At 39.4% G+C, this 15,322-nt stretch overlaps 1 protein-coding gene across 9 annotated transcripts in view; it reads left to right on the top strand.

The window, feature by feature from the left end:
- Nucleotides 1-15,322, top strand: part of RBMS3 (RNA binding motif single stranded interacting protein 3) — a 1,231,630-nt gene that overhangs the window by 1,121,296 nt on the left and 95,012 nt on the right. For 8 of the 9 annotated variants that reach the window (XM_053929473.1, XM_071222108.1, XM_053929475.2 and 5 more), the window contains 2 exons: nucleotides 8,671-8,767; nucleotides 11,020-11,070. In XM_053929473.1, the coding sequence (XP_053785448.1) occupies nucleotides 8,671-8,767; nucleotides 11,020-11,070 (148 nt within the window). The remainder of the gene's footprint in view (nucleotides 1-8,670; nucleotides 8,768-11,019; nucleotides 11,071-15,322) is intronic. The other variant, XM_053929480.2, reaches the window with a different exon arrangement.

A 15,322-nucleotide genomic window follows, 5' to 3' on the forward strand; every position in this document is an offset into this window, starting at 1 on the left:
TGATCATCTTTCTCCGGGTTTAGTCTTTTTCACTCTTTTCTTTCTGGTTAATCTCATCTATTCCCCTTGCTTTTAGGAACTGAAGAATCTCAAGTCTTCTTCAAGCTTATAAGCTGATGCAGAATGTTGTAACTTGTGTTTCTAATGGCTTATTAGGTATCGTTGTCAGATATCTTTATATGTCCCCAATAAGTCACTTACCCTCCTCAACTCTTCCTAATATAAAACAAACTAGTGCAAATGAAAGCAAATATCAAATTATTTGTCCCTTTCAAAAAAATTCACTCTAAAACCTTTAAAATGGAAACTCCAGTTCTCTGGACTTTCTCTTCTGTAACATTTTTTATGATCAAATCAATCATTAAGACTTTTTCAATGTATCTTTGAACTATATCTTCAACAGTCTGCCCTTTCCTCTGCTACTTGTTCAGTTCATGCATTCACCTTTCTCTACCTGTCTAAACTTTTACCTGCCTGTAATATAACTCTCCTCCAAACTACTTTCACACTGCTTTTTGAATAAATTTTAAAAGGAAAATGTGATCTTAAGAATCATCCTCTTCCAGATTTTAAGTATCAGGTGAACTTTACTAACTAAAGAACAAAATCAGAACTTCCAAGAATGGCACAAAAAGAACTACATGGTGTGGTTCTTGCAACTGAATGGGACCTTCAGTGATTCTCAGAACATCTCACACAACTTTGCATCTCTGTGCCTTGCTGCTCGTGGAATGTTCTCTGCTTGGAGTTCAGGCATGGAAATCTCTCTCTCTCCTCCCCTTTTTTCCTTCTTCCTCTCTCTCTTTTTAGACAGTTCTCATTTAAAGAACAACATATCATACCAAGCAGAGTGAGTTTGGCATAAAAGAAATAGTATAAGCAGTAGTTGAAAGTGCAGACTTCAGAACCAGCCTGCCCAAATATGCATCCAAATTTTGTCCTTCACAAAAGTGGGCTAGATGTTTGTCTTCTTCCTTTGTGAAGTGCAGATAATATTAACAGTAGCTTTCCCTAAGACTTGGTACGGATCAAAGGCACCCTATATGGTAAATATTGATGCTACTGTTGCACTGTATTTGATGTTCATGTGATACATTTGAGTCTTTTTATCATGCAGTCATTGACCCTCATATTTATTTCCCTGCTGGACTACCAACTCAGGGAAGGCAAGTCCCATGTCCTGTTCATCTTTACAGAGTGTTTGACCTAGGGTTGTGCATGCCAAATCAGAAATAGAAATGTAACTGATGACAACTGTTTGGATCCAGCAAGTTGTCATCATTAGGGAAGCCTTTTTCCTTCCCAACTTCAACCTATTCTGTCCCCATGTAACACCTTAAATACAACCTCCTCAAATACAACCTCCAGTTTCACCCAAAGCATCCAAACCGCCCATGACTTTCTCATATACTGGGTTAAGAATGAAGTTTTGAAAGCTTAAGACTATCTATTATGTTGTTCATAACAAGAAAATAAAAATGTTATATAATGAAATTTTAAAAAGGAAAATTGTAACTAATTAATCTTTATTTGATACTTCCTATAGATAATTTTTAAATGTTTTGCTCATCTTTAGTTGTATTACCTTATATGGTAGCATTTAAATAAAAGGGAACTAGTAAAACAATCATTTCTATGCATGTAAGATGTCAAATAACCACCAATATATTCTCAACATATTGTCCCTTGAGTTAACATTAGCACATGCCTTTCAGAGGTATGGAATCTGATTTAGACAACATAGCCTATTAAGGGATCTAGCATGAATGTTCCAAATAAAGTATTTTGTTCTCTGTTCATATTGCGGTATTCAATCTAGCAGTCAAACATTCCACAGAGAGCAGTAACCTAACAGAGGTAGAAATATTTATTACTGTAGGGTCCCATTTTACACAGAACAAATGGTATCCAAAAACACAGTTGCAATTCTTATCTAGTTATATTATTAAACACTGCTCACCCCGGCTGGTGTGGCTCAGTGGATTGAGTGCTGCCTGAGAACCAAAGGGCCATTGGTTTGATTCCCAGTCCAGGTCAGGGCCTCAGTAGGGGGCGTGTGAGAGGTAACCACACACTGATGTTTCTCTCCCTCTCTTTCTGCCTCCCTTCCCCTCTGTCTAAAAATATATAAATAAAATCGATTAAAAATATATTCAACACTGCTTCATTATGACTCAGTTCATTTCAACAATTTTTTGAGTATCTATTGCTCTATTTAAAATCACCTTGGTGATACAGATTTGAAAAAAGAAAATGTTCACATCCTGTCAGGGAAAATGGACATGTAGACAATTCTGATACAAGATACAGTGGAAATGGTATTGTGGTGGAAGCATGGAGTGGTATGAGATTTATGTATAGATTAACTTTTATATGTATAAACATTTCTAAAAGAGTACACAGGAAGTGGTGAGAAAAGTTCTGTGGAGAAAGTGGAAATAGGATTGATAGAGACTTCATTTTTACTGTTTATGTTTTTATATTCTTTTCAAAAAATAAGGCCATAAGACCACAAAGCAGAGGCACTGTAAAGAGGGATTAGAAGGCTTCTTGACGGGACACTGGCACTGTCTTTTTCTCTTGTAGATGTCCCATGTCATAGCTAAAACATATCTGTTGATCCTGTGGTATCCTATAGCTGCACACTAAGCCATAGTGTCATAAGCAAATACGTGGCTGGGTTATAGCTATTAACTACCACAAACTGTGTGAAGAGTTAAATGTTCTGAATTCCATACCCCCCCACTAATATGAAACTGAAATAAATGCTACCAGATTTAGCTTGATTTTCAGCTACTGAAGAACAGACATTTGTAAACAAGGACCATGGCAAACCTGTGCTGTTTGCATTTAGGCATAGAAAATGGCAATTTTGTCATCTGCATGAATCTATTCAAAATGTCACTTTCAGAAAGTTACTTCAATGTCACTTCTGTCTAAGGGTTTGAAGGTTTGGTGGGGAAGTGTCTGGGTCACAATGGAAAAGTAAAAACCACAGTACATTTTACTATAGGTGCACTTATGAGAATCAAAAAATGTTTCTTCTTTCAGAACTACCTAGCATAATTCTGTAATTTGTTATTACTCTTGCCCTATTACTTTTTTAGCATTTCAATATCAAATTCTATCATTTTCAAATATGAGTGTGGGAAGTGGGAAGTAATCCATTCCGATGTTTAAAATCTCATTTCTCCTGTGCTTTTTTACTAAGGTGGCTGTGTAGAAGTCTCTTGTATTGTTATATTTGAATAAAAGACATTATTGGCAGACATATGAAAAAGAATGTGTTCTGTAGCATTGGCTTGCCAGCTGTTTTATTTGGGCATTTGATATTAAGTGATACTGAAATATTAGCATATTACACTAGCAAAGGAAGCTAACGTGAAGGATACATTGGCATTACAATAAAAATGACCAGTAACTTACTAATTGTATGCTACAGTGTTGCGCCAAGGACAGTGTCCATGATTGTAACAATATTGCCCATGGACAGAAAAGATGAGCCAGCACTGTTTGTTGCAGTGCACAAATACGATTTTGTGTGGTTTCCTCCTGTTAAAAAAAAAAGATTCTACCCTGGGGTTATTGATATATTCATGTTATTTTTATTGTCAGTGAAATAAGATTTTATCATATTACTACTGACTGCCAAATCCCCTGAAGGTGACTTCTCTGCAGGCAGAGTAATGTCCCATTAGTGGCCTAGACTTGCATTTTCTGGACTTTGTAGAGGTCACTTGCTTTAAATGCCAGAGAACCAAGTAACTCTTTGCATTCCTTAAAAATATTAAGTTTTTGAAAAGCCAGCTTAGAGTTCCATAGATAGGCCATACTTAATTAACTTCTTTTAGCCACCTTGACATTTGGTATCTTGTTCATGTGAAACCTCTCCAGAAGACACGAGTTTACATCCCTAAACCAAGGTTTCTCAACCTCAGTACTGCTGACATTGAAGGTTCAGAGCGGGATGTTTAGCAGCATTGCAGACCTCTACCCACCAGGTGCCAGTAGCAGCCCCCGCCGACCTAGTTGCGACAACCAAACGTGTCTCTGTATCCTGCCTAATGTCCCCTGGGGAGCACAGTCACTTCTAATTTAGAACCACTGGGCAAAGTATAAAAAGGAACACTTGCCGTATACATAATGTTATGTGAATTTTGGCAACGAAACATCTCTTAAGAGAGTCAACTATTCCCAGGAACATTGTTCAAGAATCCATTCCCAGTTTTCTGTACTAGCATTTGCAAAGCACAATGTATATATAACAGATACAAATGGCATATAAAGTCACATGTTTAGAATTACCTTAGTTGTGTTGTTATGGCTAACAAGGTCTGTGATTTTTCTCTTTCCTGTTCCTCAACAACACAGTGGCTGTTCCTGAAGTATTTGTTTGGAATTTCTGCAATGTTCTGGTCATGTGACATTCATTTTACATCACGACAGGTACATGGCAGGGACTGAGAAAAAGGAAAGAGATGGAGAAACTCATTCTGCAGTTGTCTTTTCGGAGCCTGGTCCTGTATGCTTTCTTTAAACACTGTACCTCTAAGGCTTAGATGCAATAGCAGCCTCTCTCACGGTTAAACCAAGGGTTTCTCGTAAATTCACCTGGTTTATGTTTGGACTTGGGAAGGGCTTGTATCAAAATACCAGAATTAGGGGATCAAGACAGTGGGCTGAGTCCATTCTTCCCAGTATATTCACCCTTCTCTGACTTTAGCGTCAGTATTGGAAATTGTTAGAAAGTATGAAATACTCTTGTTTGATGGATAAGATTAGAACAGATAAAACAAAAATGCATTCAATTTACCCCCAAGGGTTCTGTTGTTAGTATCAGTTTCCTTGGCTGGTGTCTGTATGTCTCTGCTCTCTGTTTTCCCCACAGAATTTTCTGTAAACTCGGCCTGTCAATCCAATCCTTATGTCTTTCATTTTTAATACTCCATTTGGCACATTTTACAAAATAGACCAGCCATGCTAACATGCGGTGCTCCGTTGGTGGAAGGGGCTGCAACTGGGTCCATAACTGTAGTCAATCACAGCACGGTGAATGAGAAGGACTGTTTGTGGAGTTGCCATGGGTGCCTCTCATGTCATCATGTGCCCCAAATATGTCTTTCTGTTCACTCCCCCATAAGTAAGATTGGTCAAAGATAAGACCTAGAGGAGATTCTTAAATGCAAACCATGATTTTTGTAGGAAAGTGCTAGTTTTCCTAGTTACCAATACCTCTGCCTGCTTAGAAAGCATGTAGGAATGCTTCCACTGAGCATTTATAAATATGCGATGCTGGCCTACCTTCTCTGGGTTCTCTCCCTTGTTTGCTACCAGTTCAGGGACCATCTTCTATTCTCCCACCATCTTGGCATCGGCCCCCTTGTACTGTAATCATTACTTATTTCCCCAAGCTAATCTGCATTCACTCATTCATTCAAAGTACAGTTGTTATGTATCTACTGAGTCTCAGTTTTTGTTCTAGACGACAAAGCACATGTTCTCAGCATTCTTGAAGCTGTCGATCTGGAGGGGGAAAGAGTCAATCCATACATTATATTCATCATCTCGGCTTCCGTAACAAATTACTACTGATTGAATGGCTCTAAACAACAGAAATTTATTTCCTCACAGTTCTGAAGGTGAGAAGTCCGAGATCAAGATCTGGCAGACTCAGTTTCTGATAAGGACCCTATTCCTGACCCAGAGACAGCTGCCGTCTCACTGTGCCCGCACATGACATTTCCTGTATGAACACGTGTGCAGAGAGGGAGCAAGCTCTCCAGTGTCTTTTCTGATAAGAACCCTGATCCTATCAGACCAGGCCCCCACTCTTTTGTGCTCAACTAACCTCAGTTGCTTCCTGAGAGGCTCCACCTCCAAATATAACCACCCTGGGAGTTAGGATGTTAGTATGAATTTTGGAGGGACACAAACATTAGTCTACACAGTACTACTTCAGATAGTGATAAGGGTAAAGAAAAAAATCAGTTAGAGGAAAGGCACAGAGAACAATTGGGACAGAGATGGTGGTTACTACTTTAGCTACAGGCCCCCCTGAAAAAGTGGAAGTTGAATCAGACCAATTATAAGCAGGAGGTAGTCTTGGGGAGGTTTAGTTAAATGAGCATTCTAGGCAAAGAGAATCAAAAGTTCAGTGTCCAAGAGGGAAGTGAGAATGATACGATCATGTACAAAACAAGGTCTGTGCAGTTGGATCCTAGTGGCTAGGGGAAGGAGGTAGGAGGAAATATTAGAGAGGTAGGCAGTAGCCTGACTGTGCTAGCCAGTCCCAGGGATTCAAACTTTGTGCTCATTGCAATGGGAAACCATTGGTGGAAAACTAAAGACTTGTTCACGTACAGATGAGATTTGATTTAAGTGACTAAATAGAGAAACTCAAAGGAATGTTTTAGAGTCTTCCCCATTTTTGGTACACATAGTAAATGCTCAGTACATTTTTTTGAAATGTAAGGATGGATGTTTTCTTACATAGTAATTGACTTTTTTTAAAGTCGGGTGTATTAGGTATAATTTACATAGACTATCTATTCACTCTTTATAGTGTACAGTTCTATGAGTTCCGGCAAACATAGTCACGCAAGCACCAAACAATCAAGAGACAGAACAGTTACATCACTTCCCCAGATTCCCTCCTGCATCACCATAGTCAACGGCTCCTTCCAACCCCAGCCTTTGTCATCCACCCATCTATTTCCTGTCTTTACACTTCTGCATTTTCTATCTTGCAATATAAATTGAAATATAAAATATAAGGTCTTTTAAGTCCAACTTCTTTCACTTAGCGTAAATCACTCAAGATTCATCCTGTTGAATGTACCAGAAGTTCTTTCCTTTTTATGGCTGAGTAGTGGTCCAGATTGTCCAGGTGCACCAGTTTGTTTATTGACTCAGTTAAAGGATGTTTGACTTGTTTCCAGTCTTTGGCAAGTATCGATAAATGTGCCGTAAACATTTGCATTAAGGTTGTTGTCCAAACATGTGTTTTCATTTACCTTTAGTTAATATCTACCAGTAGGATCGTTGGGTTATGTGTGATATGCATGTTTAACGTTGTAAGAAATTTCCAACCTGTTTTTCACAATGGCTGTCCCATTGTGCACTTCCACCAGCAATGAATGAGAGTTCTACTTTCTCTGAATTCTTGCCTGCACTAGTATTGTCACTTTAACAAATGGCCATTCTAATAGGTGTGTAGTTGATAGCTTTTTTCAAACTGCACAACTATAAATTTAGAGGCCTGTTGGGTATGAATAGTAAGGATGTAATATGTAAGGGAGTGATTTTAAACTGTATATTTTTAGCCAAATGAGTGCGATGTTGTAATCCTTATTGAGAACTAGATAGAGTAAAATCTGAGGATGTAGTTCCCTAATACTAGCTTGGAGACTTTTATAAAATATAAGCTTAAAGAATTTATTCCTTAAATGGCAACCTTGAAATCTAGCCCTCCTACATTCAATGTGAGTCTTGTGGAAGGCACCTTCAGAAAGGTGACCTATGAGACTATTCAAAATATTGGTGACTCCTGAGGGATGATGAAACTCTTGTCCCCCAAACTCCAACCTCAGTCATACAATTTTTTAAAAAATTAAAAGAAGTAGTTGACTTTTGCTAACAGTATGGCCAAGTAACATAATGATTCCATTATCTTTGATATACATTTTCCCAATGTATCCTCACGTCAGTGAAATACTCCGCCGGAGGCCGCCTTGCTTTGGCTGCTCTTTGGACGGCCACTCTAGCCTTCCACTTGCCAGTGAGACGTTAAGGAAGAAACACGATCTTAAATGCTGCTGAGAAATGTGAGCATTATGTAACTTGTGGACTCTAGGGTTTCATCTGAGCAAAGATGGGTATGCCACTGAGTTCAGTGTCTAGAAGATACCCTTTAACAATTCTCTAGAAGGGTAATCCTCCTCTGATTTGTGAAGCCCTCGTCTGGCTCAGCATCATTCTATGATTGTCCAATGAAGGGCCTTGAAGGACTAGAAAACTCAATGCTTTTTACAGAGTCTACAGAAGTATACCACATGTGTCCAGAATCTCCACCAATGCCATTACTGAGCCCAGAAAATATTCCTATCCGTACCTAGACACAAACTGCCTGCTTCTCTTTTATGGAGAAAGAACTTAGCTTAGTTTTCACACGAGGGTATGGACCCATGCCTAGCACCCATTATCTAAAACTCTCTTGTAGCTGATTCTGTTTCCTGAAGGAAAAGATAGATACAGTCTCTGTACGAGCAACATCAGCCAGCTCTATCAAGCTTGGTGCTATCATTTTGCCTTTTTTTTCCCCCAAAGAGCATTAAAATGGCATCACCTTTTAAAAACAGAACGAAACAATGCCTGTGGCTCCTCTCCCTTGTTGGTTAAACATACGCTTACACTCACCTGGCATAAGCGATTTTGTGTGGCCAATTGTGTAAGATGACTCCAAGTTGTCATTTTTGTTCAGAATAATTTACTTCTCTTGGTGGAATCAAAGACTATAAATCAGCTGGATGCTCCTTGTTAATTAAAAGCCCGTGGGAGAATGTGAGGGTGGAAGTCCGTCTTTCCCAGAAGTGCTCAGAAGCGTTTGCCAAGGGACTAGGCGTACAGCAGCTTTATGAATCTTCTTTTTTTGTTGTTGTTTTCTGTTTGCAGATTTTATTCTTCACCGTACAGTATTGCAACCAACCGCATGATTCCACAGACATCTATCACGCCATTCATTGCTGCTTCCCCTGTCTCCACATACCAGGTATGTCTGATTTACCTGCAACTCAGGAGAGATCTTTCTTGCCAGGGATAGACTACACAAAGACCGAGACATAGTCGCATTTTTAAAACTGGTCCTCAAACACGTTACTGCACATCCTGATGTGATAATACTCAGGTTACCAATTCGCCTACACTTTCAAGGGCTTGTTTGCCTCTATTTCCCTGATTAAGAAAATCCACTGTGCTTTCCATTCTTCCTGCCGAGTTTTCATGATTACACTACCTTCCAGCCAACTTTAGTACAGCTCTCCGAGCACTGAGCAATTGTTTTGTTTGTCGTCTGTTATTTTGGTTGTCATGCTTCCTATCGTGTCTTTCCTAAAAGCACATTTGTAGCACTCCCTACCCTTACTCCAGCGTATTCTATCATTGTCATCTCATTTTGCCACAGCTGTCCTGTGCATCCATGTAAAACTACATAGATACATGTTAAACCATTCTCCCCAAGAAATAGGAAAGATTATCAAAGTGGTGAAAAGTTATTCCTCCTTTCGGCTCTTACTTCATTCTCAGTTTCAAAGAAGCCAAAAGAGACCTCAGGGGTTCCACATGTTGAAACACAAAAAAATCTGAGACTCAGTGTGTGTCCTAAACCAGATGTTGTAGCCAGTTAACTCTATGTACACAGGTGGATTGAAACAGTCCTACGTCTCCCTTAAAAACTGCTTCTTATCTTATTTCTTTGAGTTATCAAACATGTGATATCACTCACTGCTTCTCTTTACCTCCTATTGTTCTTCAGGCAATTCTTCTTACTCTAATTAGAAATAGATCTCAATGTTCCATACGGAGAGTATCTAGTGCCATCGTTTAAAACGCTGGAGAAAGAGAAAAGGCGAGAGAGCGCAGGAGCATGCGCAGGAGCGTGCGCGCCCTGTGTTTCTCTCTGTTTCACAGATGGTGGGGGTGGATGTTTTACACCGGGTAAAACTCTAATGTTGCTGACTGCTACTAATTCAGTTAAGTGTCGCCTTATTCAGCCACTACGTACTTCTTTTCAGGATGTCCCAGTTGTCAGAGCATCAGGCTTAAGATTATGTACATTTTTCTTTAACTTATGGCCCCTGAAGCAGTTCATTTGCATTCATTTCCTGCACTTAGACTCTTGCTACATGTCAGCGGGCGAACAGAGTAGACGCTTGTGGAATTGCATTCGAGGGTCTCAGAACGACCGACTTCCTAATTGCCTTTCCCTGGGACCCGTGAGGCTGTGTGCAGGTGCTGTTCACTTTTTGTTCTGCAGACAGGCCTGCCTGCTTGTAATGTGTTTTGTTTTGTTTTACCCAGTTTCCCCTCCTAATCTTGGCCTCTGTTTCAGCCAAGACCACCCATTGAGCCCCAGTGTGGAGCACTTTGGTGACATGAATAAAATATCCACAGAAAAGTGATTTTACTTGGGAGGGCTTATAAGTGGAATTTAACCCCAGCTCTCTTTTCTCATAAAAGGAATTAGAGCCGTTTCCTATGTTGTTGATTCTCGCCTTTCAACACGTCTTTCTTCTTTTTATTTTAAATCTAAATGGCATTGGCAATTTTGCTTGTGTGAAAATACTGAAAACAAAAAGTCTTTAAGGTTCTCCATGTGACAGTTAGCTCTTAGGGCTGACTTTCTCATTTGGCTGACAAGGCACATTTCAGAGCAGTTGGCTGGCTCAAACGCTCATTTTTATTTACCATACCAACGACCATGAGAAAAAATGACAAATTTGCTTAACTTGTGTTTTCCAAAGCATTTCCTCAAATTTTGGGTTGCTCGATTTAATTCATACCTCAATTTTTACCACTTGGACTTATTTCCAAGATGGGAATCACTTGAGAATTTGAAGTTAAAACAAATGACAGAAGAAAAAGGAAGTCTTAGCAGTAAACTCGTGCCTCCTTATCAATTGCCCGGGTATCCCTGGGAGTTGACCTCTAAGTAGGAAAGTCCCTGTGGCTACCTAATACTGTAGTCTCCAACACCATCCTCAAAATATGTTCCACCTCCCCGCCTGGCCCATGGACACTGCAGCCAGCTCCAGTGAGGTAGGAATTTGCTTTACATTTGATCATGTTTCAGGGACCAAATTAATCAGGTCCAAGAATGTGCTTTCTATTCTTAGTTTTGAGCGCTTGTTAGCTGTGAAGTCAGATGGACTCCACTTTCTTATGACCTAGTGTGACTCCACTGAACGCAAGAACCAAGTTCTCTCTGTGATTGCTTTGTGCTAATAAATGCTGTTTGATGCATAGGTCCAGAGTACTTCATGGATGCCTCATCCGCCATACGTTATGCAACCAACAGTAAGTGTTCTCAGTCACCTGAGGCTAAATATTTCTATTATCCAAGTGCAAGCTTTTGGAATGCATAGAAGCTTTGGGGTAAAGCTTTTGTTATAGTCCATACCTCTTTCAGGCAGCCATATTTTTTCAGATAAAAGGCTGTTCCTGAAATTCTACAAAAGCATGTACAATAGATAGAGATAGAGACAGAGCTAGAGCTAGCTAGCTAGATAGATATAGATAAATAGATAATAGATAAGCTCTCTTGGAGGAAATGTCAGTCATAGCAGTCAGTCTCTCGAGCTGATGTCTACTATTTGTTATAAATAGGGAATTTCTACTTCCTTCAGGAACTCTGAACTCTGTACAATTAAATCCATTATTAGGAGGAAAGCCTTTCTGTTTTCCTTCTTCTATTATGCTTTGTTTTCTTCAAATGCAGTTTGGTGTGGTTTGGGAATGAATTTCAGTATCAAGGCCAAGTGTTGACTCGAAGCAATATACTTGAAATAGGAAAGTAGTTGCTTATTAATAGATGGAGATGTGTAGCTAGATAGCAAGGTTGCTACATATCTTTTATGTTAATAACTAGCGGCCTTCTCTTCCTCTTTTGTGGAAAATACCTTCCAAAAATATTCAAACTCTATTTTCTACTTGCTGGATTTCCCATTTTGTGGAACTACATTACATCAGTCCCAAGTGAAAAATATTACATATTCCATTAGAATCTAGACTGAAGGCTAATGATCCCATTTGTCTTTGTCTAGTTCTCTCAGGTTTTCTTGCTCTATAGAAGTGTTACAAGGTAGATTTCAATAACAATACACTCACGGTAGTGGGAGGCAGGGGAGGAGCCCTAGACTGAAAGCCGTGTGAGGCAGTCTCTGGGTATACTCACATCTGTGCCTTTGTTTCCTTACCTGTCACTAAACTCAGTGTTTGGAGGAGAATCAAATAAGAACATATGTGAAAATAATTCTTTACATATGATATGCTACACATTATTATTAGCATTATTCTTAGTATTATTGGATCTATGTGTTATGCAAAGAAGAAGCAGTCCTACTTTTTGGCTCGTCTCAAAGCTAAATATAAACAAGCTAGCACATCTTAACGACCAGGGAGCTAAATGCACAAGCACTGATTTCCTGGGCTCAAAGGATCACAGCACCTGGTTTTCATAGTTGAGCTTTCTCTATTTTATTTAAAATAAGTAACATTCTACATTGCTCCTAATGTTTGGATAGTTTGTTTTTTTATTTAAAGAATAAAATAGATGTAGCTTACTGCAGCAGAACTTTAGACCGTATTTCGCAAATCCCTCTCTTTACTCTTATTTCCACACTTCGGGGGCTTCCTGAGTTCATCTGGACTGTGTTCTGTAAATCATACCAACATACAATGGATCCAAGACATACATTTCTGTCCAAGTCATGAGGTAGAACAACATATACTGCCAAACCAACGTATAGCCCAGACTGAGCCAACACAGGAAAAGAGAAGATGTCCTGCCAAGTTCTATAGAGTAGACTTTCTAGAAGGAAACAACTACCTTCTAAAAAAAAAACAACGTGTTCATCTATAAAGTACTAATGCTAGCGTAGTCCTCACACTGAGGTTCAGCATCATCTCACCGTGGCCAAAAGGAATGCACATGTGGCGAAATACTCAGATTTTGCCAGATGTTAAAGTATGTCAGACTCTACAGTATCTCTAGAGCTGTGAAGACAATGGAAGATGTTGTCTGTATGTGTCTTTATTTCACTCAGAACCTTAGCAAATTTTCCACTGCCACTTCCTCACCCCAGCACAGCTTCAGCCCTATTTTTGAAAATATTATTTCTCATACATCTTAATCTAGCAATAGTGGGGTGTGTGTGTGTGTGTGTGTTCATTTGTTCCCTTGGACCTTCCTTGCTGTGGCTCAATGGTATGTTATCACCCCCATGGCTAGACTGTGCATCATGTTTGAGCTCAGAGCACTTAGTTTACAATGTAATATTTGTGGCTGGTGCAGATTCCTGGGAAAGGAAGTGTCTGGGCCACCCACCACTTTGTTGTCTTTAACATGGAACAATTGGTTGAACAGTCTCATGGAAACGCAGAGCTTATACCACAGTCACTGCCGTGCAATAGCCTTGCTGGTCGTCTAGGTTGTATAAACATCCCAACTGGTCTTAGCATTGTCATCAAAGTGAGGGGTAGATAATCACTCTATGATACTAAAACACAAAAGTACTGAAGCACTCTAGGGCAAAGAGACAAAATACCGAGTCTGAAAAGAATGAATGATTTGATAATTAACAGCATGGAGACTTAGCTAAGCTTTTTACGATAAAAAAAACTTTTCCTCACTATGGTACTTTGAGCATTAGGCTTTTTGAGGCACATTTTTGTCATCTATTATATATCGACATAATAATACCTAAATAATGATGCATTTTGTTTATTAAAGAAAATAAGATATTTAAAGCTTTTAATATAGTGCCTGGCAAATGGCAAACACTCACTAAACTATTATTATTATTAATTAGCTAATTTATCCATCTGAGTAGACTATACCTTATGCCGTAGATAGCCCAATTGTGTAAAATGAGTGTTAGTGTAGAGAGAAAATTGGGATAAGCAACAATCACCTAGTTCTACCACATTTATACTACTCATCTAACTTAGCTCACTAATGAGTTTGGTGGAGATAGCCTCTGTGGGTATAAATAAGGCACATTACTTAGCTTGGTAATTCACTGACTTACTAAACCATTCACCTAAAATACTTTTAAAAAATAGACCCTTTGGGTACCTTCTGGAATCTACTTTACAAATAAATTCAAGGTGTCAGTATCAACATAGCTCAGAGAAGTTGCCCTAATTCTGATTTGCATTCAGATTGCCTCCTCCCCATCATTTTAGGAAAACCTCCTTTATAAGCTGTAAGTGTTATAGGTGTATTTTCCTGCCATCACTAGGAATGCACATGACTTCTGCACTGGAGCCAGAAGCCTTGCATGTTCTCTTTCAGTCTTGACTCAAAGGCCTGTAAGATCTTAACCAGGTTTCTGATGAGGAAAGAGCGCTTTTGGAAAGTCTGAAGGCAGAGCACAGTGCCTCTGGCCTCCGCCAGGGCGGGAAATGTTTAAACTGGAGCAGTGACATCTGTAAGAAACAAAATGGTGGAGAGAAGGGAAGCGGTTGGTGTGGGGGCCAGAGAAGAACAGAAAGCGTAGCATAGGACTGAAGCATAGCATGGGACCGCCATGTAAGTTTGCTTCTTTGGAGGTTGAATTTCCTAAGTTGTGTGTAATGTACTTTTTTGTACATGTAGAAAGAAGATTCTGAGACACTTTTTACTTTTATAAAAGAAGGAATAAAAGTCTCGTTGCCTGCTTTGAACCATCACAATGGCGTTCGTGCAAAAACAAAACAAAAATCAGGTTGCTGTCGGTTGCCCTGGAAAGTTTTCAGACCCCACTTATGGCAGGAAGGGCCTTTCTGTTTGCCCTGTGTTGTTTTTCACCGGAACGGACACTGAGGAGGGAGCACTGCGAGACTAAATTAGGAACTCACTTTTGGCTGCAAGGAAGTAAAAATGCTGACTTTGTCAATGCAGTCAGTTATTTGTCCCCGCTGCTCTCCGTGCAGGGTTCCATACTGAGCTCTGAAATCTCACCCTGACTCTGACAGAATGTTCACGGATGATGGATTGCCCCAAATATCTGCTCGGCATAGCAGCGTGTCACACTGGAGTCTCTCATGAATTCACAATTGAAGTCCTGTGTTGCAATACGTCAGATATTTTGTGAAATCTGTACTGACAAGGAGAAAAGATGATAGTTCCCAAGAAGAAACATAGTTCCATTCCCTTCAATTTTATTTAGGCTCATTTGAGTCATAACTCTTCTGTTCTTCATATGGTTAACATTATTTCATTTCAAAGAGAAAGGTCAGCTTTCATTTTCACTTAATTACAAATTGGTTATCTAATTACAGTATTCTAAGAAATACAAGATGCCCCTACTGAATGGCTGGATGATTTGGTACTATGCATGGCTAAATAATGGCTCTTAATAAACTATAGGTTTACAGATAAAGAGTAAATATAAACTTCTCCTTTACAACAAGGCTGCTCAAGAAAGCTCCAGAATATTCTGTTTGGTCACTCTTTACCTGCAAACTGGTAAGGGCTGAAGCCTAATTTTAGAGGTGGTGTCCCTCAAAGTTTCAGGTGTGTTTTCTGTAAAAACACACCACCAAATATGGAAAGAGGTGGAAGAGG

The sequence above is a fragment of the Desmodus rotundus genome, chromosome 8 (genome assembly GCF_022682495.2).
Source record: "Desmodus rotundus isolate HL8 chromosome 8, HLdesRot8A.1, whole genome shotgun sequence".
NCBI lineage: Eukaryota > Metazoa > Chordata > Mammalia > Chiroptera > Phyllostomidae > Desmodus > Desmodus rotundus.